We start from the raw sequence: 24,364 nt of genomic DNA on the forward strand, positions 1-24,364 counted from the left end.
AATTAATATGTTGGAAGCTTAAAAGACAATCCTTCATTGTTATGATTACATTCTAAAGAACAGTGCGTAACAAGTACACAAAAAGTACAGCATAAATTATTCGATTTTTGACAACTTTAATCCGTTTTCCTTTTTATTTAAATAAAAAAGTATGTGGGTCAAAATAAATATAATATTTTGTCACAAGTAATGCAATGCCAGAAACAAATGTTAATTTTGCCTTTGGGGGTTTCTTTTTTGTTCTATGTTGAAAAACATTGTAATTTTTATTAAATTTGCTTTCAGTGTAACAATACAGAAAACAACTGCTTTATATTGCTTGTTCTTGTTGCAGTTTGTCTCCGCATTAGGGTGGCTGTGTGTGTCTGAGTCTGCAAGTGTACAGTATGTGTCTTTATGGGTACACATGCATGCTGAGTGGATGTGTGTGTCTGAGTGATATTTACATGCAAGGGTTTGTGCTGTATCATTGCAGATGGTTCTGAGTGTTCACACCACGCTTCCCTGAAGCAGTGGGCTTCTTTCTCCTGGTGTCTGTTGGCTCAGAAGATTCCACAGCAGCATCGGCACAGACGTGATTCCAGAGCTGCCCATGCTGCCACCTGTGGAGTCCTCCCTCAGTGGGCGATACTGCTTAAACCGCCTGGTTGGAAAACACAAGTTAGCTGACATTCATTGTAGAGTAAAAAAATAGAAAAAATATGTGCATTATATAAAAGACTCCACATAATAATGGCATGGGATCTTTTTTTTATTGGACCACTATGGGTCATTTTTGTAGATCATAAATCAAGTATCAATTTGGAGAAACCAGGAATTGTGTGACTTTCATTGAGTCATGCAACGTTTACGGTGGTTAGAACTGTCTTTCACTCACTTGTAGGTCAAAGCAATGGCACCAACAACACAGACAAGGACCAAGACACCCAGAACCGCAGCCACAGTGCCTGCTGTGGAGGAGTTGGAGCCTGCAACCACAACAGGTAAGGTATGGTACAGTACACTCCGCAGATCAGTGAAATGTAATAGAAAAACGTTTTTTGAAGTTCATAATGCTTTTATGTACGGTTGTTCGTTAAATTTCACTCACCCACTGTCACACTGACTTTAGCACTGGCCACAGCCAGACTAACATCATTTGTCAGGGATACATTGATGCAGAACACTCCAGATTCGTTGAAAAACTGTCGAAGTATCATCTGACAATCTGGGGAGGGTGTCACGTTGTTACAAACGGTCTCTACAGGGGTGATGCAGTCTGCGTCCGAGATAATGGTGCACACTTCATTGGGCAGGCTAAGTAAAGAGAAGGTGGAGATATGAAGTGCAGGGGATGGCAATGTTCAAAATGCTAATTTCAATAGAATGTGCCCGGTCCCTTGGGTCCTGTCTCCACTGCTGGCTGGCTACTCACCTCCCCTGGCAGGTTATGGTCAGGTCCACAGCATTCTGCACCACCTCAGTGGCCAGAGACACCACATTGGCCACCTGGGTGATCTCCACACTCTCAATACCCTCTGAGAAATGAGATAGATTGTGAGATCATTATCAGCAACCGTCACCTGCATTTTACATCTCAGCTGCGACTGTATTGTAAACACGTCAACAGTATCTGGACATATGTGGACTTACGGACGACATCCACTGAGGTCGAGAAGGAGCCATAGCGGTAGATCATACAGTTGTCAGTTGCTGTAAGTTCCGGAACCTGCCTTTTAGCCACAACAAGAGCCACCTGTGTCTCTGTGCCTGACTCTATCTCAACCTCTGCTGCTACCTCACTCTCCACTGGAGCAGTCACTGCTGCTGGCGCTGAAGAAAACAAAGACACAGTAAGTTATCAGTATTATGAAAAGACTCAAATGATTGATTAAGTGTTTTTGTTTATATATATAATGAGTAAGTAACTAAGTAAGTGATCACCGGCAGTGTCGTCAGCTGCAACCTCATTCACAGTCTCTACGACCTCTGCCTCTAGCGCTGCCTCGGTCTCAAGAGCAGGTTCAGCTGGCACCACCTCCACCACAGCGGCAGCCTCAGTGTCGGCAGGAACAATGACGTTAGCAGCAGGGGCCACCATCTCAGCCTGGGCCACCTGTGTTGCAGCCGCAACCTCCACTCCAGTATCGGCAACCAAGGCCTCCTCCGCCGTGGCAGCAACGGAGGCTACGACTGGGATCTCTGGGAGGACTGTGGCAACCAGGTCCACTATAGCCTCCTCTCCCTCTGCAACTGGAGCTACTGAAGCAGCAGCGTCGATGATGGGCACATCTGCGGCCGTAGCCTCTACCACTGAGGTTTCAGCAGCTGCCTCTTCAGCTGCTGGAGCGACAGTTGTGGCTCCCTCCACAGCCAGGACAGCGACGGGGTTCTCAACGGCTGGAGCAGCCGTGTTTTCTGCTGTGGCGTCGGTTTCTACTGCAGGGACAGCGGCATTGTCCTCTGTTGCCGGGACAACAGCTGGATCTTCTGCTGCTGGGACAACGGTGGCATCCTCTGCCGCAGGGGCCACTGTGGCAACCACCTCGACTCCCTCTGAGGCTGTGCCTTCGGCAGTGGGTTCGGCTGCGGCATCGGCTTCTACTGCATCTGTGTCATTGGCTGCAACTGTATCTGCAGCCTCAGCAGGGGCAACATCAGAGGCGAGTAGATCCAGGGCGATGTCAGCTGGAGCTGCCTCTGGGGTAGAGACCACCACAACCATGGCAGGGGCTCTGGCCAATACTGGTTGAAAACACAAAAACAACACATTTTACTTACAACTGTTACGTACGTTATATGCACCGAATATGAATTTACTTTGGTAAAGGAAATATTGTTTTTGATAAATGGATGCGCTGTAAAATAGAAAATGATGTCTCTCACCAGTGGGGTTAGCAGTGGTGGGGTCTGCAGGCGTGTCACAGCCGTTGGGGATGCTTGCCATCAGGACCACCTGAGGCCTGTAGGTGCCAGCAGTGAGGTACATGTGTGTGACCTGGCGCTCCTTGGAGATGAGGGTGCCGCTGTTGTCACCAAAGTCCCAGTTAAAGGTGACGTCTGAGGTGCTGAGGTACTGGCTGGGGTCATGGAGGCTGATGCTGAAGACAACGGCCCGGTTCTGGATGAAGCTCTGGTCAGCCTGGTTCACATCGTTAATTTGGGTTAGCGACACCGTGAAGGGGATCTGGTCTGGGGAAGCACAAGGCAAAACATGTCAAGTTAATGTTGTGAAAGATCGTGAGAATAAATTCAAAGGATCTAAAATGATCAATTGAAGTCAAATTAGGGTTGATTGATTTGCTGTTTAAATTAAAATAATACTTTGTGCATTTAAATTTGGAAAGTGTTTCCTCTTAAACAGCTGCCCACCTGTGATGGAGAAGGTTGTGGAGGAGTAGCCCAGAGGGATGAACTTGTCCTTGCCACGGCAGTGGTAGATGACCACCTCCATGTTGTAAGAGCCTAGGGGCACATTGTCTGTGCCGATGGTGAGAGAAGAGGAGGGTCCGCCTGCCACCTGCCAGTAACGTCCTGGGATCCAAAGCAGCAGTAGTTAGAAAACACAGCAACGGTTATAAAATTTTAATGAATGGCCTGATGATCAAACCTTGAGTTGACAAAGCTCAGAGGAACAGCAGCTGCTTTACTAATCCTTTAAAACCTCTTATCAAAGGAATGATTTCCCAGCGCACACTGCGCACAGCTTGGTCAATACCAGAATGCATTGGGTTATTGTGTTGGCACTTTCTCACATCAATGTCTGTAAATGAAAGAGCTTGTTTTTACCCCATGTTGTCCACACAAACACGTAGTGGGGTTTCCTGTCTGCTGTCCCAGTGAAGGGGGTGCCATCAGGGAAGACACCACTGTACTCTCCTGAATGACCAGAGACCTGGTCGGGGTACACAGCCTGGCCCTGACGGTACTGTGTTCCTGTAGGAGAAGAGGATCACACCCAGTTTAACATAAAAGGTTAGGAACACTAGAAAAAAGATTGTAGGCCTATATGACAAAAAAAAACTGTGGGGTCGATGGTATGGTATAGTGGTTGAATTTGAAAGGAAAGCTCACCATTGACAGTGCAGTTATGCACCCACACCACCTGTCCATCAGGACGTACTGTCTGGTTTGACGGAAGGCGAAGGTTGATGTTAAAGGTTGCCTTTGAGCCAGTCAGGGTGGGTGCATCGTTTTTCACATCAAATGTAACTTCGCCACCTGGTGACAGAGAGTGATAAATACATCAATAGAAAGCGGTAAACGTTTCAATAGAAGTTGATTGGTCTATAAAAACGTGCAGTAAAGTGAGAACCCACCTGTCCAACAGTCTCTGTATCGGGAGTCCCCATCTTTCCACACTGGATACATTTGTGAGTTCCACGAGTGGTAGCGTGTGAAACGTGTTTTAGGCTCTGAAAAAAGAAAGGGTTGAAGTTTTAGGGTACTTTTTCTCTCGTTCTCCTAATTGAAACAATGTTTTTGTTGATCACACTTTGACATACAGTACCAGTCAAAAGTTTGGACACACCTACTCGTTCAAAGGTTTTTCTTTATTTTTACTATTTTCTACTTTGTAGAATAATAGTGAAGACATCAAAACTATGAAATAACACACATGAAATGAGTGTAGTCTGGCCCAGGAGTGGGAAGGTGAACGGAAAGGCTCTGGAGCAACGAACCGCCCTTGCTGTCTCTGCCTGGCCGGTTCCCTTCTTTCCACTGGGATTCTCTGCCTCTAACCCTATTACAGGGGCTGAGTCACTGGCTTACTGGGGCTCTCTCATGCCGTCCCTGGAAGGGGTGCGTCACCTGAGTGGGTTGATTCACTGATGTGGTCATCCTGTTTGGGTTGGTGCCCCCCCTTGGTTTGTGCCATGGCAGAGATCTTTGTGGGCTATACTCAGCCTTGTCTCAGGATGGTAAGTTGGTGGTTGAAGTTATCCCTCTAGTGGTGTGGGGGCTGTGCTTTGGCAAAGTGGGTGGGTTTATATCCTTCCTGTTTGGCCTTGTCCGGGGGTGTCCTCGGATGGGGCCACAGTGTCTCCTGACCCCTCCTGTCTCAGCCTCCAGTATTTATGCTGCAGTAGTTTGTGTCGGGGGGCTAGGGTCAGTTTGTTATATCTGGAGTACTTCTCCTGTCCTATTCGGTGTCCTGTGTGAATCTAAGTGTGCGTTCTCTAATTCTCTCCTTCTCTCTTTCTTTCTCTCTCTCGGAGGACCTGAGCCATAGGACCATGCCCCAGGACTACCTGACATGATGACTCCTTGCTGTCCACAGTCCACCTGGCCGTGCTGCTGCTCCAGTTTCAACTGTTCTGCCTTATTATTATTCGACCATGCTGGTCATTTATGAACATTTGAACATCTTGGCCATGTTCTGTTATAATCTCCACCCGGCACAGCCAGAAGAGGACTGGCCACCCCACATAGCCTGGTTCCTCTCTAGGTTTCTTCCTAGGTTTTGGCCTTTCTAGGGAGTTTTTCCTAGCCACCGTGCTTCTACACCTGCATTGCTTGCTGTTTGGGGTTTTAGGCTGGGTTTCTGTACAGTACTTTGAGATATCAGCTGATGTACGAAGGGCTATATAAATAAATTTGATTTGATTTGAATCATGTAGTAACCAAAAAAGTGTTACACAAATCAAAATATTTTATATTCCTCAAAGTAGCCACCCTTTGCCTTGATGACAGCTTTCCACACTCTTGGAATTCTCTCAACCAGCTTCATGAGGAATGCTTTTCCAACAGTCTTGAAGGAGTTCCCACATATACTGAGCACTTGTTGGCTGCTTTTCCTTCACTCTGCAGTCCAACTCATCCTAAACCATCTCAATTGGGTTGAGGTTGGGTGATTGTGGAGGCCAGGTCATCAGATGCAGCACTCCATCACTCTACTTGGTAAAATATCCCTTAGACAGCCTGCTGGTGTGTTTTGGGTCATTGTCCACAGACAGTGTCACCAGCAAAGCACCCCACACCATCACACCTCCTCCTCTATGCTTCACGGTGGGAACTACACATGCGGAGATCATCCATTCACCTACTCTGTATCTCACAAAGACACAGCGGTTGGAACTGCTCGTGCTTCTTGGCACAAGCAAGTCTCTTCTTATTATTGGTAGTGGTTAGTAGTGGTTTCTTTGCAGCAATTTGACCATGAAGGCCTGATTCACACAGTCTCCTCTGAACAGTTGATGTTGAGATGTGTCTGTTACTTGAACTCTGTGAAGCATTTATTTGGGCTGCAATTTCTGAGGCTGGTAACGCTAATGAACTTATCCTCTACAGCAGAGGTAACTCTGGGTCTTCCTTTCCTGTGGCGGTGCTCATGAGAGCTAGTTTCATTATAGTGCTTGATGGTTTTTGCGACTGCACTTGAAAAAACATGTATTAAAGTAATGATGGACTGTCATTTCTCTTTGCTTATTTGAGCTGTTCTTGCCATATTATGGACTTGGTCTTTTACCAAATAGGGCCATCTTCTGTATACCACCCCTACCTAGTCACAACACAACTGATTGGCTCAAATGCATTAAGGAAAGAAATTCCACAAATTAATCAAGGCACACCTGTTAAGGCACTACCTCATGAAGCGGGGTGAGAGAATGCCAAGAGTGTGCAAAGCTGTCAACAAGGCTACTTTGAAGAATCTCAAATATAAAATATATTTTGATTCGCTTAACATTTTTTTGTTTACTACATGATTCCATATGGGCTATTTTTACAGTTTTGATGTCTTCACTATTATTCTACAATGTAGAAAATAGCAGAAATAAAGAAAACCATTGAATGAGTAGGTGTGTCCAAACTTTCGACTGGTACTGTAGTGAACTACTACATTCATATTTATCATATTATTGAGGTTTAATCAGTTATGTAACATCACCAGTGGCAGTGGTTATGGTGAGGTATTCCCATTAGGCAACAGCAAAACCCTAAATGTAAATCTGTTTGTAAGACTACTTGGCCAGTTGCCAATTGACCACTGCACAATTAAATCTTGATGTAAATCAGAGGTTTAAAATGGTATTTTATCAAAACATTGCTATTGTCTAGACATTAGTCAGGAATGGGATCCTGGCACCCAGAATGCTCTACCTACCGGGCTAATTAATTAGCATTTACTTTTACAATGTCCTTTGAGTGAATGTCATACAAAGATCTACTACTCAGACCTGGAATGTGTATAACCATGGCTCAAATGCTTATTGAACATGTTGACACAATTTCTACTTCTCCAAACCTACAGGATCTGACCCCTCCTTCCTGAAAATACAACCATAGCTATTAAATTTTTTTGACCGTATTATATGGCGAAGTGTTCGCTGTCCTGTTGCCTACCCTGGGTAGAGGAAAAGTTATCATCATGATGTTACAGCTTGGCAAATGGGCACAAGATGGGGTGTGGGAAAAGACATTTACTGACATTTTACTTAAAGAAGCATCAAATATAGTTGTTTGAGGGGGTAGATAGCGGTGGTGGGTAGTTCAGGTATTTCTTTGATGGTTGTGGAAGGGGGAGAGCGAGGTGGAGGTTCCAGGCGAGTCACACGGCCCCTGCAATCCCCGTCAATCCCTTTCATGTGACTGTCAATTGAGCACAGTCAGCCGTAATCCCAAATGCTGGAAGGAGGAGAGCCTCTGTGGAGTTCAGACACCATGGCAGGCTCACTCTGCTACCACTGTGTGTGTGTTTGTGTGTGCACGTCACACATACGAGTGTGTGCGCACGCACGAGTGTGTGATATATGACTGAAATCGTGATTATGTATCATAAGGTACAAGTTCAGGATTTAGGAAACCGCAACAACTACATTATCTTCTGTTATTATGAGCCCCTTGTATTCCCCTTGGCATATACAGTACTATCATACAATCCCAGGAATGCATCCTCTAAAATTACTCACTCATAATGACAAGACATAATATCGTTATCATGTGCAGTCATTAATCACATAGTCACACTTCAAACTGATTGCCAATGAAAAGACCGATATCTCCTACCAAGTGAATTACAGCTTGTGGTTTGGTTTGGATATCCATTAAATGCAACACATTGGTAGATAACACTTTGAACCTCATGATTGATAGTGAAACACCAACTTTAGTACTAACGTTTCCTCAGGGGAAAAAATATAGTTATTCTGTTCTATTGATGAGAGCTGAGAAAATGTTCACCTTACTATTGAAACTACAGGATGCACAGAAGAGTTTTAGGGTTTGGAGATCAACTTGACATGTGATTGCGCTATTCTTGATTACAAGCATGTAATCTGTGGCCCACCCTGTCAGTAGTTAATAGACATGCTATCCTACTGTATATTACACAGTGGTGGAATGTGAGATTAATGTAGACAAGGCACGCCAAAAACATTTTTTTTGGTCTACAGAATTATTCCCTAAATGTACTTCCAAAATGAATTGCATGATGAGCTCATGTCGAAGCTTAACATGAATTTACTCAGGATCTTCTTAATTCAATTCTCCACACTTTAAAGTTGAACTGCACAAAATGGTGTTATTTAGAAGATTATACCGGTATACTATACTCTTTGAAAATGTTGTAATTTCAGACACTGGTGGTCCTGTATATTCACCAAGTATTGAAACATTTTACTATATATAGATATGTATTGAGTATATATGCAGTGTATTGAGGAGGCAGTAATGAATAGATTATTATTCATCCTTTTCAATGGCAATGCAAAATACAAAGTTCAGGCTTTAAAGCTCAGTTTCTATAAAGACCCTCAGAATAAAGGAAACCATTTAAAAAACTAAGTTCAAGATATGAGGGAGACCACTTACTCACTATTACTTATGTTTGTTGAGCTTGTCCAAGTACCATTAGTTTGTAAACAACCATACAATTAACTGTTATTGTTTCTCATTAATAATATGATGATTGACAGATCCTCAGACAAGTTATATCATATGTATTGATTAGTCAATTGTAAGAGTTTTTGGAATACAAAACATGCAATTAGTTTATATTTTGGGGAAATATAGAACAAACATTTCACTACTAAAAGGGATTGTTTGCACAAATGTCATTGCTCAGTGAGTACTTAGCAATACTCAGTGAGAATATTTCCATTATTTCAATTCATTCTACCTCAGCCCCATCTCCCGTCCAACACTGCACATAACTCAAGAAAGACGGGATGGAGCAACCAGTGTTTAATCAAATAGTAATTTAGAAAGTAATCCATATATACTCACTTGCTTCAAAAGCTGCTGATGAGATAGCCAACACCAGTACCGCCAGTAAAGTCCTCATTGTGCGTGGTTGTGTGTCCTTTCTCTGCCCAGTTCCTTACCCTTATCCTAGTCTTAAAAACCCAACAACACACCCAGAGAGACTTGTGGTAGGATTCTGATTCCCTATAAAAGAGTCTTGGACCCTTAATTACCATAAACTTGCCTCTCGCATCTGATCTTAGGGAGGCTACAACTCAGCCCTCCCACTATAATCAACAGTGTGAAGAGACAGACACACTTTGTTAGCAATGCTATTATGTTTTCAAATGTTTTATTGGATAATTACAGTAGCTAAAAGGATGAACCTTAATGTAGTGTTACCATCAATCCCCCCAAAATATTTCTACATGTCAGAATGTATTTAAAAAAAATGCTATCTTTGCACTGGTGCTTGAAAGAAAGATGAGACATAAAACCCTTTCATTTATTTTGAAAAATGTAGGAAATTATCCGATTTCAAACATACAATGTTCTCCAACAAGTAAAGAGTGATACTTCTCCCATTTTCACAAGACAGTGGGAACCTTATGGAATTAATGGCTTAGTGGTTGTGGTAGAAAAACGCAATAAATCAAAGTTTATTGGTCATCTACATATACTACGTATACATTCTGTATACTTCTGGCCCTTTGGACAATGTTAACAACCCTATCGAAGAGCTTCAATGCCATATAAATGTTATTTCCAAGATGGCATAGCAGTTCCGACTTCTTTTGTCCTCGTCTTGTCGTGTCCCGTATATATATATATATATTTACAACTTTTTCACATACATTTTTTTACATTTTCCATCAACTCATCTTCAAAACACTCTCCTGCCACCCGCCTCACCAATTTATATTTATAAAAAAGTATTATTTACCTCAAATCTGTAATCCTCCAAGAAGCTAGCCAGAAACTCCAAGAAGCTAGCCAGAAACTAGCCAGAAGCTAGCCAGGAGCTAGCCAGAAGCTAGCCCAGAAGCTAGTTCAGAAGCTAGTTAACTTCTTTACTGGCAAATCGTTAGTATTCAGCTAACCACGGTTTGTGGTCATCAGCTATCCTTTAGCTCGAAAATCTATCGCCAGTTTTGTACGGCGCAGCGCGGCTCGGAACGGAACATACCGGACCAATTTTTCTCTCCGTGTCCCTGGATTTCAACCGCTAACTCTGGACATTCATACCAGGATCTCACAGCTAGCTAGCTGCTATCCGTGTGACTATCGGCTTTCGTCGATTCCGGAGCAAACATCAATTATTCCGGAGCTAGCCAGCTCCGTCTATCACTCCTGAGTTCCATCAATCACTCCTGGGCTGCAGTCACCTATCCCGACCCGTTTTACTGCCTATGCGGAGCCCCACCGGGCCTTCACAACTGGACTGCCGACGTTATCTACCCGAAGGAGTTATCCGGCTGGCTCCTCCGTCGCGACGTTACCTGAACGCCAATCTGCGGCCTGCTAACCGTTAGCGGTCTTATCGGCTGCTATCTGAATAGACAATCGGACAATTTATTTATTTTTAATATTATGTTGTTTTCTTCTTGGGCCTCTATAACTATACCTATTGTTTTTATTTTTGTTGTTGTTGTGTGATTTGGATTAATCCCCTCTACCACACGGAACCCCACTAATCTACTGACGGAACGCAAGAGGTGGCTAATAACAGACCTCCATCCTATGCTAGCTTGCTACCGATGGCCGGGCTAGCTGTCTAAATCGCTGTGACCCCCAACCAACCTCTCCACTCACCGGACCCTTTTGATCACTCGACTAAGCATGCCTCTCCTTAATGTCAATATGCCTTGTCCATTGCTGTTCTTGTTAGTATTTATTGGCTTATTTCACTGTAGAGCCTCTAGTCCTGCTCACTATACCTTATCCAACCTATTAGTTTCACCACCCACACATGCAATGACATCTCCTGGTTTCAATGATGTTTCTAGAGACAATATCTCTCTCTTCATCACTCAATACCTAGGTTTACCTCCACTGTATTCACATCCTACCATACCTTTGTCTGTACATTATACCTTGATGCTATTTTATCGCCCCCCGAAACCTCCTTTTACTCTCTGTTCCAGACGTTCTAGACGACCAATTCTTATTGCTTTTAGCCGCACCCTTATTCTACTCCTCCTATGTTCCTCTGGCGATGTAGAGGTGAATCCAGGCCCTGCAGTGCCTAGCTCCACTCCTATTCCCCAGGCACTCTCTTGACGACTTCTGTAACCGTAATAGCCTTGGTGTCATGCATGTTAACATTAGAAGCCTCCTCCCTAAGTTTGTTCTATTCACTGCTTTAGCACACTCTGCCAACCTGGATGTTCTAGCTGTGTCTGAATCCTGGCTTAGGAAGACCACCAAAAATTCTGAAATTTTAATTCCAAACTACAACATTTTCAGACAAGATAGAACTGCCAAAGGGGGCGGTGTTGCAATCTACTGCAAAGATAGCCTGCAGAGTTCTGTCCTACTATCCAGGTCTGTACCCAAACAATTTGAACTTCTACTTTTAAAAATCCACCTCTCTAAAAACAAGTCTCTCACCGTTGCCGCCTGCTATAGACCACCCTCTGCCCCCAGCTGTGCTCTGGACACCATATGTGAACTGATTGCCCCCCATCTATCTTCAGAGTTCGTGCTGCTAGGCGACCTAAACTGGAACATGCTTAACACCCCAGCCATCCTACAATCTAAACTTGATGCCCTCAATCTCACACAAATTATCAATGAACCTACCAGGTACCTCCCCAAAGCCTTAAACACGGGCACCCTCATAGATATCATCCTAACCAACTTCCCCTCTAAATACACCTCTGCTGTCTTCAACCAAGATCTCAGCGATCACTGCCTCATTGCCTGCATCCGTAATGGGTCAGCGGTCAAACGACCTCCACTCATCACTGTAAAACGCTCCCTGAAACACTTCTGCGAGCAGGCCTTTCTAATCGACCTGGCCGGGGTATCCTGGAAGGATATTGATCTCATCCCGTCAGTAGAGGATGCCTGGATATTTTTTTTAAATGCCTTCCTAACCATCTTAAATAAACATGCCCCATTCAAGAAATTTAGAACCAGGAACAGATATAGCCCTTGGTTCTCCCCAGACCTGACTGCCCTTAACCAACACAAAAACATCCTATGGCGTTCTGCATTAGCATCGAACAGCCCCCGTGATATGCAGCTGTTCAGGGAAGCTAGAAACCATTATACACAGGCAGTTAGAAAAGCCAAGGCTAGCTTTTTCAAGCAGAAATTTGCTTCCTGCAACACTAACTCAAAAAAGTTCTGGGACACTGTAAAGTCCATGGAGAATAAGAACACCTCCTCCCAGCTGCCCACTGCACTGAAGATAGGAAACACTGTCACCACTGATAAATCCACCATAATTGAGAATTTCAATAAGCATTTTTCTACGGCTGGCCATGCTTTCCACCTGGCTACTCCTACCCCGGACAACAGCACTGCACCCCCAACAGCAACTCGCCCAAGCCTTCCCCATTTCTCCTTCTCCCAAATCCATTCAGCTGATGTTCTGAAAGAGCTGCAAAATCTGGACCCCTACAAATCAGCCGGGCTAGACAATCTGGACCCTTTCTTTCTAAAATTATCTGCCGAAATTGTTGCCACCCCTATTACTAGCCTGTTCAACCTCTCTTTCGTGTCGTCTGAGATTCCCAAAGATTGGAAAGCAGCTGCAGTCATCCCCCTCTTCAAAGGGGGGGACACTCTTGACCCAAACTGCTACAGACCTATATCTATCCTACCGTGCCTTTCTAAGGTCTTCGAAAGCCAAGTCAACAAACAGATTACCGACCATTTCGAATCTCACCATACCTTCTCTGCTATGCAATCTGGTTTCAGAGCTGGTCATGGGTGCACCTCAGCCACGCTCAAGGTCCTAAACGATATCTTAACCGCCATCGATAAGAAACATTACTGTGCAGCCGTATTCATTGATCTGGCCAAGGCTTTCGACTCTGTCAATCACCATATCCTCATCGGCAGACTCGACACTCTTGGTTTCTCAAATGATTGCCTTGCCTGGTTCACCAACTACTTCTCTGATAGAGTTCAGTGTGTCAAATCGGAGGGTCTGCTGTCCGGACCTCTGGCAGTCTCTATGGGGGTGCCACAGGGTTCAATTCTTGGACCGACTCTCTTCTCTGTATACATCAATGAGGTCGCTCTTGCTGCTGGTGAGTCCCTGATCCACCTCTACGCAGACGACACCATTCTGTATACTTCCGGCCCTTCTTTGGACACTGTGTTAACAACCCTCCAGGCAAGCTTCAATGCCATACAACTCTCCTTCCGTGGCCTCCAATTGCTCTTAAATACAAGTAAAACTAAATGCATGCTCTTCAACCGATCGCTACCTGCACCTACCCGCCTGTCCAACATCACTACTCTGGACGGCTCTGACTTAGAATACGTGGACAACTACAAATACTTAGGTGTCTGGTTAGACTGTAAACTCTCCTTCCAGACTCACATAAAACATCTCCAATCCAAAGTTAAATATAGAATTGGTTTCCTATTTCGCAACAAGGCATCCTTCACTCATGCTGCCAAACATACCCTCGTAAAACTCACCATCTTACCGATCCTCGACTTTGGCGATGTCATTTACAAAATAGCCTCCAACACCCTACTCAACAAATTGGATGCAGTCTATCACAGTGCCATCCGTTTTGTCACCAAAGCCCCATATACTACCCACCACTGCGACCTGTACACTATCATTGGCTGGCCCTCGCTTCATATTCGTCGCCAAAACCACTGGCTCCAGGTCATCTACAAGACCCTGCTAGGTAAAGTCCTGCCTTATCTCTGCTCGCTGGTCACCATAGCAGCACCCATCCGTAGCACGCGTTCCAGCAGGTATATCTCACTTGTCACCCCCAAAGCCAATTCCTCCTTTGGCCGCCTCTCCTTCCAGTTCTCTGCTGCGAATGACTGGAACGGACTACAAAAATCTCTGAAACTTATCTCCCTCACTAGCTTTAAGCACCAGCTGTCAGAGCAGCTCACAGATCACTGCACCTGTACATAGCCAATCTACAAATAGCCCAAACAACTACCTCTTCCCCTACTGTATTTATTTTGCTCCTTTGCACCCCAGTATTTCTACTTTGCACACTCATCTACAGTCAAATCTACCATTCCAGTGTTTTAATTGCTATATTGTATTTACTTCGCCACCATATTTACCTCCCTTATCTCACCTCATTTGCTCACATTATAGATGTATTTTTCTACTGTATTATTGACTGTATGTTTGTTTTACTCCATGTGTAACTCTGTGTTGTTATATGTGTCAAACTCCTTTGCTTTATCTTGGCCAGGTCGCAGTTGTAAATGAGAACTTGTTCTCAACTTGCCTACCTGGTTAAATAAAGGTGAAATTAAAAAAAGAAACATAGATTTGCCGATTTTACATTTTGGTAATTTAGCAGACGCTCTTACCCAGAACAACTTACAGGAGCAATTGGGTTAAGTGCCTTGCTCAAGGGCACATCCACAGATTTTGCCCCCATTAGGCTTGGAGATTCGGAACCAGTGACCTTTTGATTACTGTCCCAACACTCTTAACCTACCAGATGTTATTGCAGGTGGAGCAAAATGCTTATGTTTCTAGCTCCAACAGTGCAGTAACATCTAGCAATACAATACATACATAATCCATGAGGATGAGCCATGGCTAGAATACAGTATATACATATAAAGTGGGTAAAACAGTTTCTCGGTCCCGGCTTTGATACATCTGTACTGTCTCCGTCTGCTAGATGGTAGCTGGGTGAACAGTTGCTACATGATTCTATATGAGTTATTTCATAGTTTTGATGTCACTATTATTTTACAATGTAGAAAATAGTAAAAATAAAGAAAAAGCCTTGAATGAGTAGGTGTGTCCAAACTTTTGACTGGTACTGTAAATACCTAGAAGTATGCTTTGTAATGCTTTTTAATACTTGTAACATAAGCTTTATGCCTTGTATGCGAATCCATTCATTGTACAATGTTAATTAAATATCTGCCTTTGACAGACAATCCTCAGACCAGTTCTTGCTAGTCAACGTCAACTCATTGCCTAACACTTGAGTGTATATTTTAATTATCTTTATGTAGTCAGATAAACATTTGAATACGCTAATTGCTTAGTCTTATTACGAGTCACATGTGAGGTATCTATAATATCATATACACGTCAAATATTACTGCACACTATAATATCTCCTATTGTCCACAATCAGAGAGGGAGGAGAGGTGTCGTTCTAATCAGGCTCGGGCGGCGAGCAAACCATCCACCAATTCCGATTATTTTAAAGTAGACAAAAGGGACTGTAACAAACTCTGTTTAACAAAATCATGATTCTCTGCAGATATATTGTCCCCGTGCATACAGCAGGTGGGGTTCATCATACATCGTGAGCACAGAAAGAAAGAACTCTCCGGGAAAAACAAAGCTTGAGGGGTATGTCTCATGATTAACAACTCATGGTGTGAATGTAGTAACGTACAGGAACTCAAGTCCTTTTTCTCTCCCGATCTGGAATACCTCACCATCAAATGCAGACAGCATTACCTCCTGAGATAATTGTCTTTGGTTATTATCACTGCCATGTACATTGCCGTCAAGCAGACACTGTGACAGCTCTAAAGGAACTACACTGGACTTTGCACAAACTGGAAACCGCATATCCTGAGGCCGCATTTATTGTAGCTGGGGAATTTAAAAAAGGAAATCTGAGGAAAACGCTCTCTAAATTCTACCAACACATCTCCTGTGCTACACGTAGAGAGAACACGCGTGACCATTGTAACTCTCCATTCCAGGATGGCTACAAGGCCCTCTCCCGCCCCCCTTTTGGCAAATCAGATCACACCTCCATCCTGCTCCCATAGGCAGAAACTTAAACAGGAAGCAACCATGGTAAAGACTGTTCAATGTTGTTCTGACCAATCGGAATGTATGCTTTAGGATTGTTTTGATCACGCGGACTGGGAAATGTTCTCGGTCAACTCTGGAACAGTATTGACGTACACACTAACTGGTTTTGTAAAGAAGTGCATAGAGGATGTTGTTCTTACTGTAACGATTAGAACTCACCCAAATAAGAAAACGTGGATAGATGGCTTCATTCACACAAAACTGAATGCGCAAACTATCACATTTAATCACACCAAGGTGACTGGGAACATGGACATATACAAACAGATCAGTTATGACCTCCGTAAGCCAATCAAAGAGGCAAAACGACAGGACAGGGACAAAGTGGAGTCGCAATTCAACGGCTCAGACATAAGACGCATGTGGCAGGGACTCCAGACAATCACGGATTATAAAGGGAAAGCCAGCCACGTCACGTACCTCAGCCACACTCAAGGTACTAAACGAAAGTTGTTGCGGGCGATTCCCTGATCCACCTCTATGCAGACGACACCATTCTATATACTTTCGGCCCGTCATTGGACACTGTGCTATCTAACCTCCAAACAAGCTTCAATGCCATACAACACTCCTTCCGTGGCCTCCAACTGCTCTTAAACGCTAGTAAAACCAAATGCATGCTTTTCAACCGATCGCTGCCTGCACCCGCATGCCCGACTAGCATCACCACCCTGGATGGTTCCGACCTAGAATATGTGGACATCTATAAGTACCTAGGTGTCTGGCTAGACTGCAAACTCTCCTTCCAGACTCATATCAAACATCTCCAATCGAAAATCAAATCAAGAGTCGGCTTTCTATTCCGCAACAAAGCCTCCTTCACTCACGCCGCCAAGCTTACCCTAGTAAAACTGACTATCCTACCGATCCTCGACTTCGGCGATGTCATCTACAAAATGGCTTCCAACACTCTACTCAGCAAACTGGATGCAGTCTATCACAGTGCCATCCGTTTTGTCACTAAAGCACCTTATACCACCCACCACTGCGACTTGTATGCTCTAGTCGGCTGGCCCTCGCTACATATTCGTCGCCAGACCCACTGGCTCCAGGTCATCTACAAGTCCATGCTAGGTAAAGCTCCGCCTTATCTCAGCTCACTGGTCACGATGGCAACACCCATCCGTAGCACGCGCTCCAGCAGGTGTATCTCACTGATCATCCCTAAAGCCAACACCTCATTTGGCCGCCTTTCGTTCCAGTACTCTGCTGCCTGTGACTAGAACGAATTGCAAAAATCGCTGAAGTTGGAGACTTTTATCTCCCTCACCAACTTCAAATATCAGCTATCTGAGCAGCTAACCGATCGCTGCAGCTGTACATAGTCTATTGGTAAATAGCCCACCCATTTTCACCTACCTCATCCCCATACTGTTTTTATTTATTTACTTTTCTGCTCTTTTGCACACCAATATCTCTACCTGTACATGACCATCTGATCATTTATCACTCCAGTGTTAATCTGCAAAATTGTAATTATTCGCCTACCTCCTCATGCCTTTTGCACACATTGTATATAGACTCCCCTTTGTTTTCTACTGTGTTATTGACTTGTAAATTGTTTACTCCATGTGTAACTCTGTGTTGTCTGCTCACACTGCTATGCTTTATCTTGGCCAGGTCGCAGTTGCAAATGAGAACTTGTTCTCAACTAGCCTACCTGGTTAAATAAAGGTGAAATAAAAAAATAAAAAATAATGTGGATAGGGGTGCTTTTTTGGGTATGGGAACAATGGTGGACATCTTAAAGCAAGTGGGGACATCCGACTGGGATAGGGAGAGATCGAATATGTCCATAAACACTCCAGCCATCTGGTCTGTGCATGCTCTGAGGACGCGACTAGGAATAACGTCTGGGCCAGCAGCCTTGCGAGGGTTAACACGCTTAAATGTCTTACTCACTTCGGCCACGGAGAACGAGAGCCCACATTCCTTGAGAGCAGACCATGTCAATGGCACTGTGTTATCCTCAAAGCGGGCGAAGAAGGTGTTTAACATGTCCGGGAGCAAGACGTCGGTGTCCGCGACGTGGCTGGTTTCCCCTTTTTTATCCGTGATCGTCTGTAGACCCTGCCACATACGTCTCGTGTCTGAGACGTTGAATTTTGACTCCAATTTGTCTCTTTACTGACGTTTTGCCTGTTTGATTGCCTTACAGAGGGAATAACTACACGGTTTGTATTCCCAGTCACCTTGCCGTGGTTAAGTGCAGTGGTTCACGCTTTCAGTTTAGGGCGAATGCTGCCATCTATCCACGGTTTCTTGATTACATCAAGCTTATGACTCTACAAACTTGTTGGATGCACTTGCTGTTTGTTTTGGTTGTGATTCAGAGTATTTTGTGCTCAATATAAATGAATGCTAAATAATGTGCCATTTTGGAGTCACTATTATTGTAAATAAGAATAGAATGTTTCTAAACACTTCTATATTAATGTGTATGCTGTCATGAATACAGATAATCCTGAATGAATCATTAATGATGAATGAGAAAGAAATCGGTAACAGAATCCCCCCCAAAAAACAAATCAGTCACGAAATGTCTGCAGTTGAATTGGCTACAATGGGAAATTATAGTAGTCACAAACCACAGTTGGCTCACCTGCTACAGTCCTCACTTCCACTGGAATACTGTTATGTTCAGCTGATAACTGTTTGTCTTTTTCTGTCGTTTGGTGGTTGAAGCAAAAGTGTGAAGTGTGAAGGATTTGATTTCAACATCCACAGACGTCTGAACTAGCCTTAATTTAGCCAAAACATAGACATCCATGATTGGTTCAAATTTTGTCCGATCCGGACCAAATCTGAACCAATCCCAGACGTCTATGTTTCACAAGTTTAGTCAGCACAGTACAGTACAGAAAAATAGAGAATAGTTATACAGTAGGCCGTCATTGTAAACAAGAATTTGTTCTTAACTGACTTGCCTAGTTAAATAAAAGGTAAAAAAATATTTAAAAAATACAGTACAGTCCTGTACAGTATAATATAGTGGAGTAGAGTTCAGTACAGAGCACACTAGAGTTGAGTACACTATAATGTACAGTACTGAACTATACTCTACTCTAATGTTCCATGCTGTGTTCTACTGTGTTATACTTTGATGTCCAAACTTGTGAAATGTAGACGTTTATGATCGGTTCAGATTTGGTCTGGACCAAATTGTCTTGTTTGGAACTCATTAAAATAATAGGCCGTGTGTAGAATAATACATAAATATGCAAAGGAGATATTGCATATTTCTACCTTTGTGTGCCTATTTAGGGTACATCACCATGAAGAGAATGACATCCATAATCCATAATTATGCATTTCTGTGTAGTGCAGATCAGGGACCCATGATGAAATTATGTTACCGCAATTCTGTTATAGGGTGTAAATCCACTTCACTTATTGTAGTTCAATAACCAAAAGCAATTTTTTCAAATTCAAGTGTCATGTCACAGCTGACACTCCATTCTTTCTGCAGCCATCATTGAATTTTAATTCAGAACAGATATTTCAAAACGTTTTTGGAAAATGTGGTCAGATTTACCGAAATTCTGTGACCAGATTTTGCATCTGCACAGTTCTTCCAGTAAATGTGTTTTTTGTCAAATGTTCTGTGTAAATTGTTAAAAGTAGTTATTGTGCATGGGGTTGTATGGTTTGTCAAACTTTGAAAGCAATGGTTTTTGTTTGACATACATTATAAGTGAAAAACCTGAATCTTTTACCATTGAATTGCCCTATAGCCTGTGAACAGGCAGGAAGTTCTTTGCTAATGTTGTTTTATGGAGTTGCAAAGGTCAACGGTCACTATAGGAAGTTGCGAATTGAATCAAGGTGTGTGTCCCAATTATCTCTAATTTCTACCGAAGTGTACACTTCATGAATTTGAAGGGAAATAACTGGTATATGGAAACTCTCTATACCCAATGCCTACACCAATCCAATGCTATTAAATGTGTGGGAAGTAGTGAACAACTGTACACTTCAGAAAGAAGGACCGATTATTGGGACGCACCCTTGATATGAAGTCATAGTTATGTATTGGCGTTCGTTACTCCCCCCTCCCAGGAAGGGCCATAAAGAAACTTTTCGATTTATTCTCTACTCTTTAATTACTAATTTGACCCTTTCAAGTTTAATCTCTTACTTTTTGCATAATGTGTTTGTTCTAATATTGCATAAGTTGAGTCTTGTTCCTTTGATGATTTGCCCTACACTTGTTTTAAAGACAATTTTCGGCCAGATTCCATGACTCAACCATATGCTCTAACGTCACTCTAACTTCATTTCACTTTTTTCATTAATATCACTTTTCAAATATGAGCACCATCTATCCTATTCTGACAGATTTCGAACAAATGTAATTTAATGTACTATATGTAATGTCTGTTCCTTATAGGGATGCCTGGAAGAATTGGCTTAGCTGCAATCATGCCTGCCCTGACGTCCGACCTTACAGCTGTGCGTACATGGGAATCACAAGATCAGCGTGTGGGGATGGCAAATCAATAGCATCCTTTTACTCCCCTCTTTCCCCATATTCTCCTTTCAGTGCCATAGGCCTCATACCAAGTAAAATGATCTATGCTGGAAGCAATCCACATACGCTGGGAAACACTTGTGCTTGCTTTCTAACGCTTCCGCATTCCAGAACAATTCAGTCAAACAGACTAAGTCATTATTGAACTAATGAGATAGAAATAAAGGTCTTAATGGTTAAAAACACCACAACTTTGACCAGTGTGACGATTCGTGTGGGAAAACATAGTATTGTGATGACTTTTGATTGAGAAGACAATTACCTGGTGCGGCAAGGTAGCCTAGTGGTTAGAGCGTTGGACTAGCAAGGTTGCAAGTTCAAATCCCCGAGCTGACAAGGTACAAATCTGTCATTCTGCCCCTGAACCGGCAGTTAACCCACTGTTCCTAGGCCGTCATTGAAAATAAGAATTTGTTCTTAACTGACTTGCCTAGTTAAATAAAGGTTAAAAAAAAAACTTTTAAAAAACTAGCTTTCTAGGAACAGTGGTAATGTGTCTGGGTCTGGACCCCCAAATCACGTCTCTCAACTTCGTGCTACTCCCATTGTTTCGGTACATCAAAAGTTTTAAAAGGTTGAATGAATATATATATTTTTTTTATTCAGAAAAATACAGAATGTACTCAAATCAAATTTGATTGGTCACATACACATGGTTAGCAGATGTTAATGCGAGTGTAGCGAAAAGCTTGTGCTTCTAGTTCCAACCATGCAGTAATATCTAACAATCTAACAACTAAACACCATGAAATAAAATAACATGCATGAAACTCAGTATTTACTTAAATCTGGTAAAATGTTTAAACAAATTATTCAGTTGATGTATCGACACACAAAAGGCAGGTTGATGTGGAGGCCTCTGCAGCCACAAGTCCTTTATTTTTTTAACTTGAGGTGCATTCAATGGTATGTCTGTGTGTAGCTGACAGCAACATATGATCTTGCCATTCCAATTGCCTTAGGTTGGTGGGGAGATTGTTCAAACTGCACAACATGTGACCACTCATGTCTAACAACATCACTCACTAAAGCACCTGACCGACCACACTGCACAGCACTGAAAGATACCAACACAGAACCCTGACTTAGACAAAACCCACACAAACTTGATTGAAACTAGCTGTACGGTTATAGTGAGAGAAAAAAATCCTCAATTTGAGAGTTCCTTTAGTCAGTCAATTTGGTACAACACACATATCGGGACTTCGTGCACTAGCTCCCTCCACTGAAGAACATTAGAATCACGCCTGACAAGGCCAATGAACACAGTGCCTCGCCGGAATAGTGATAAACCCAAGGCACGGATTAATTCCTTAAATTCTTCCGCTCTTAATTTCGATCTGAACAGAACATTTTCACGCATTCTTTACAATAAACATGGAAATACGAAATCTAACTGTCCCACTTAAGGATGGCCTGCCCATCCTTCTGGGCATTGTGTGTTCAAGCCTGGTAACTGGTTTTGTGAGTTTCCTGATGAATTTGTTAGTTATTCTTCTGCCGGTTTAGCCTGGCTAACTGAATGATGCTGCGTTTCGACGAGGGACACAAAAACCGTCATACCAGTCAGCATAGCGGGACAAGAAAGATGGTTACAGCAAAATCAAGCCAGCACAACGGTATTTGTCACTATGGTGATTTCAGTAAACAATCAGTGCAAATCAACATCCGGAAGAAAACAATTCAACGGCATACGACAAAAGTTGAAATATTTTAACTTAAAATTTTAACTGACGGCATTCACCGCCAGCCTCAACGGCAAATACCGTCATGCTCTCATTCAAAACAATGACATCCAGTTTGCAGTGTACCATGTAAACACCGTATGAGTAAGATCTAACGCAACCAAAATGACAAAGGCTAACAAGCTGGGTTCGGGTTCAAAGACCATGAGCAAATAAATTAAAAGATACTAACGTTTTGCTTTCTGTTATGTCTCGGTACACCCCTGCTCAGGTCAGCTTGTGTGCGGGATGAAGGGACGGTGCCAGTAACAGCGGCTGGCACTGTTCCCCTAGTCCATGGTGCGCACAGCTTCCCTTGGAAAACGTGGAATTCTTATGACTTCCTCTCACGGGTGCCCGTACCTCGGCTGAGTCAGTTACGGAACCAGGGGATGAATTATCAATTTTGATCCGATAAAATGTCTTGTCACAGTACCGTTTGCTAGCCGATGTCACCCATGCGGCTTTTGCACCCCATTATTTATATCTCTACTTTGCACATTCTTCCACTGCAAATCTACCATTCAGTGTTTTACTTGCTATATTGTATTTACTTCGCCACCATGGCTTTTTTTTTGCCTTTACCTCCCTTATCTCACCTCATCTCATTTGCTCACATTGTACATAGACTTACTTTTCTACTCTATTATTGACTGTATGTTTGTTTTACTCCATGTGTAACTCTGTGTTGTTGTATGTGTTGAATTGCTTTGCTTTATCTTGGTCAGGTTGCAATTGTAAATGAGAACTTGTTCTCAACTTGCCTACCTGGTTAATAAAGGTGAAGTAAAATAAATAAATAAATAAGCCAGTAGACCAGGGGTGTCTGTTTGTGTGACCAACTTTGTCTGTTTTGCTAATCCGGCTTGTGGTAGAGCGCTTTCTAAGCAGCGTCTCTCCCACTGGCTTGTGGAGGCTATTTCTCAGGCATATGACAGCAAAAGGCAAAAAAGACCGAATGGTGTATGCGCCCACTCCACCATGAGTCTGGCAGCTTCTTGGGCATTTCTTAAAGGGTTGTCTGTAGGGGATATTTGTGCTGCGGTAAATTGGGTATCACCACACACTTTTGTGATGTTTTATTGTTCGGATGTCTCTGCCCTAAGTGTAGCGCACAGTGTGCTTACAGCTGGGGCAGGAGAGGGTCATTAGGCAGCACGCAGATTACACAATACCCAGGTACCGCAGGTTTTCCTGTCTGGTTGGGACTTTGGGTGGTCTGCTGTGGGCCATTTAATTTGGTGTCTGCTGGGGTCAGCTTGGGGCGACCCCAGTAGACACCATAGCTGTGTTGTATTGAGTTGACCGACTGAAAGGGAACGTTCAGTTATGACAATAACTACGGTTCCCTAAAGGAGGGAAACAAGGTACAACACCTGGTCGGGTCTGGGTTTAGTGAAGAGCAGAGCTCAATTAAAGGAATGAATACGTGCCTCAGGTTTATCACCTGTGGAAAGCGGAGATTCTGGTGAGGCATAGTGTTCATTGGCCTTGTCAGGCGTGATTCAAATCTTCTTCCGTAGAGGGTGCAAGAGCATGAACTCTCCAACGCTGTGTTGTACCTCATTTCCTTCCTTCAGGCAACAATAGTTATAGTCATAACTGTACATTTGTAACATGGCTTCCTTCAGTTACAGTATTACCATTTACACACACACTTGACTTGATGCCATTGAAATGAAGGCAAACAAATGATTCATTCTCGGCACATGAAATGTAACTATAGGTAGCTCTCGAGAACCCAAAAGGGGCTTCACAGCTTCCTCTTCGGTTCTCAGCTGAAGGTATGGACCAAAGCTGGCTCCATGTGAACTACAATCCTGTAACTACAAACACTCTGTTTAAAAGTTTGGAAATATTAATAATCTTTACTTGCAATATGATGTTGGAAACATAAAGCCCTCTACTTTCACATCACATCAAAATAAT

At 43.1% G+C, this 24,364-nt stretch overlaps 1 protein-coding gene across 1 annotated transcript; it reads right to left on the reverse strand.

Annotated features, from left to right (window-relative positions):
• Nucleotides 1-210: 210 nt before the first annotated feature.
• On the reverse strand, nucleotides 211-22,821 carry LOC109894587 (melanocyte protein PMEL). The gene is made up of 12 exons (XM_020488191.2): nucleotides 22,629-22,821; nucleotides 4,299-4,394; nucleotides 4,054-4,200; nucleotides 3,769-3,915; nucleotides 3,352-3,513; nucleotides 2,866-3,171; nucleotides 1,924-2,724; nucleotides 1,633-1,812; nucleotides 1,415-1,517; nucleotides 1,091-1,296; nucleotides 878-968; nucleotides 211-643 (listed from the first exon to the last, which is right to left on the reverse strand). The coding sequence occupies exons 2-12, from the start codon at nucleotides 4,348-4,350 to the stop codon at nucleotides 490-492; spliced, it is 2,349 nt and encodes a 782-aa protein (XP_020343780.1). The 5' UTR covers nucleotides 4,351-4,394; nucleotides 22,629-22,821; the 3' UTR covers nucleotides 211-489.
• Nucleotides 22,822-24,364: the final 1,543 nt, after the last annotated feature.

This window comes from Oncorhynchus kisutch, linkage group LG1, assembly GCF_002021735.2.
Source record: "Oncorhynchus kisutch isolate 150728-3 linkage group LG1, Okis_V2, whole genome shotgun sequence".
Classification (NCBI taxonomy): Eukaryota; Metazoa; Chordata; class Actinopteri; order Salmoniformes; family Salmonidae; genus Oncorhynchus; species Oncorhynchus kisutch.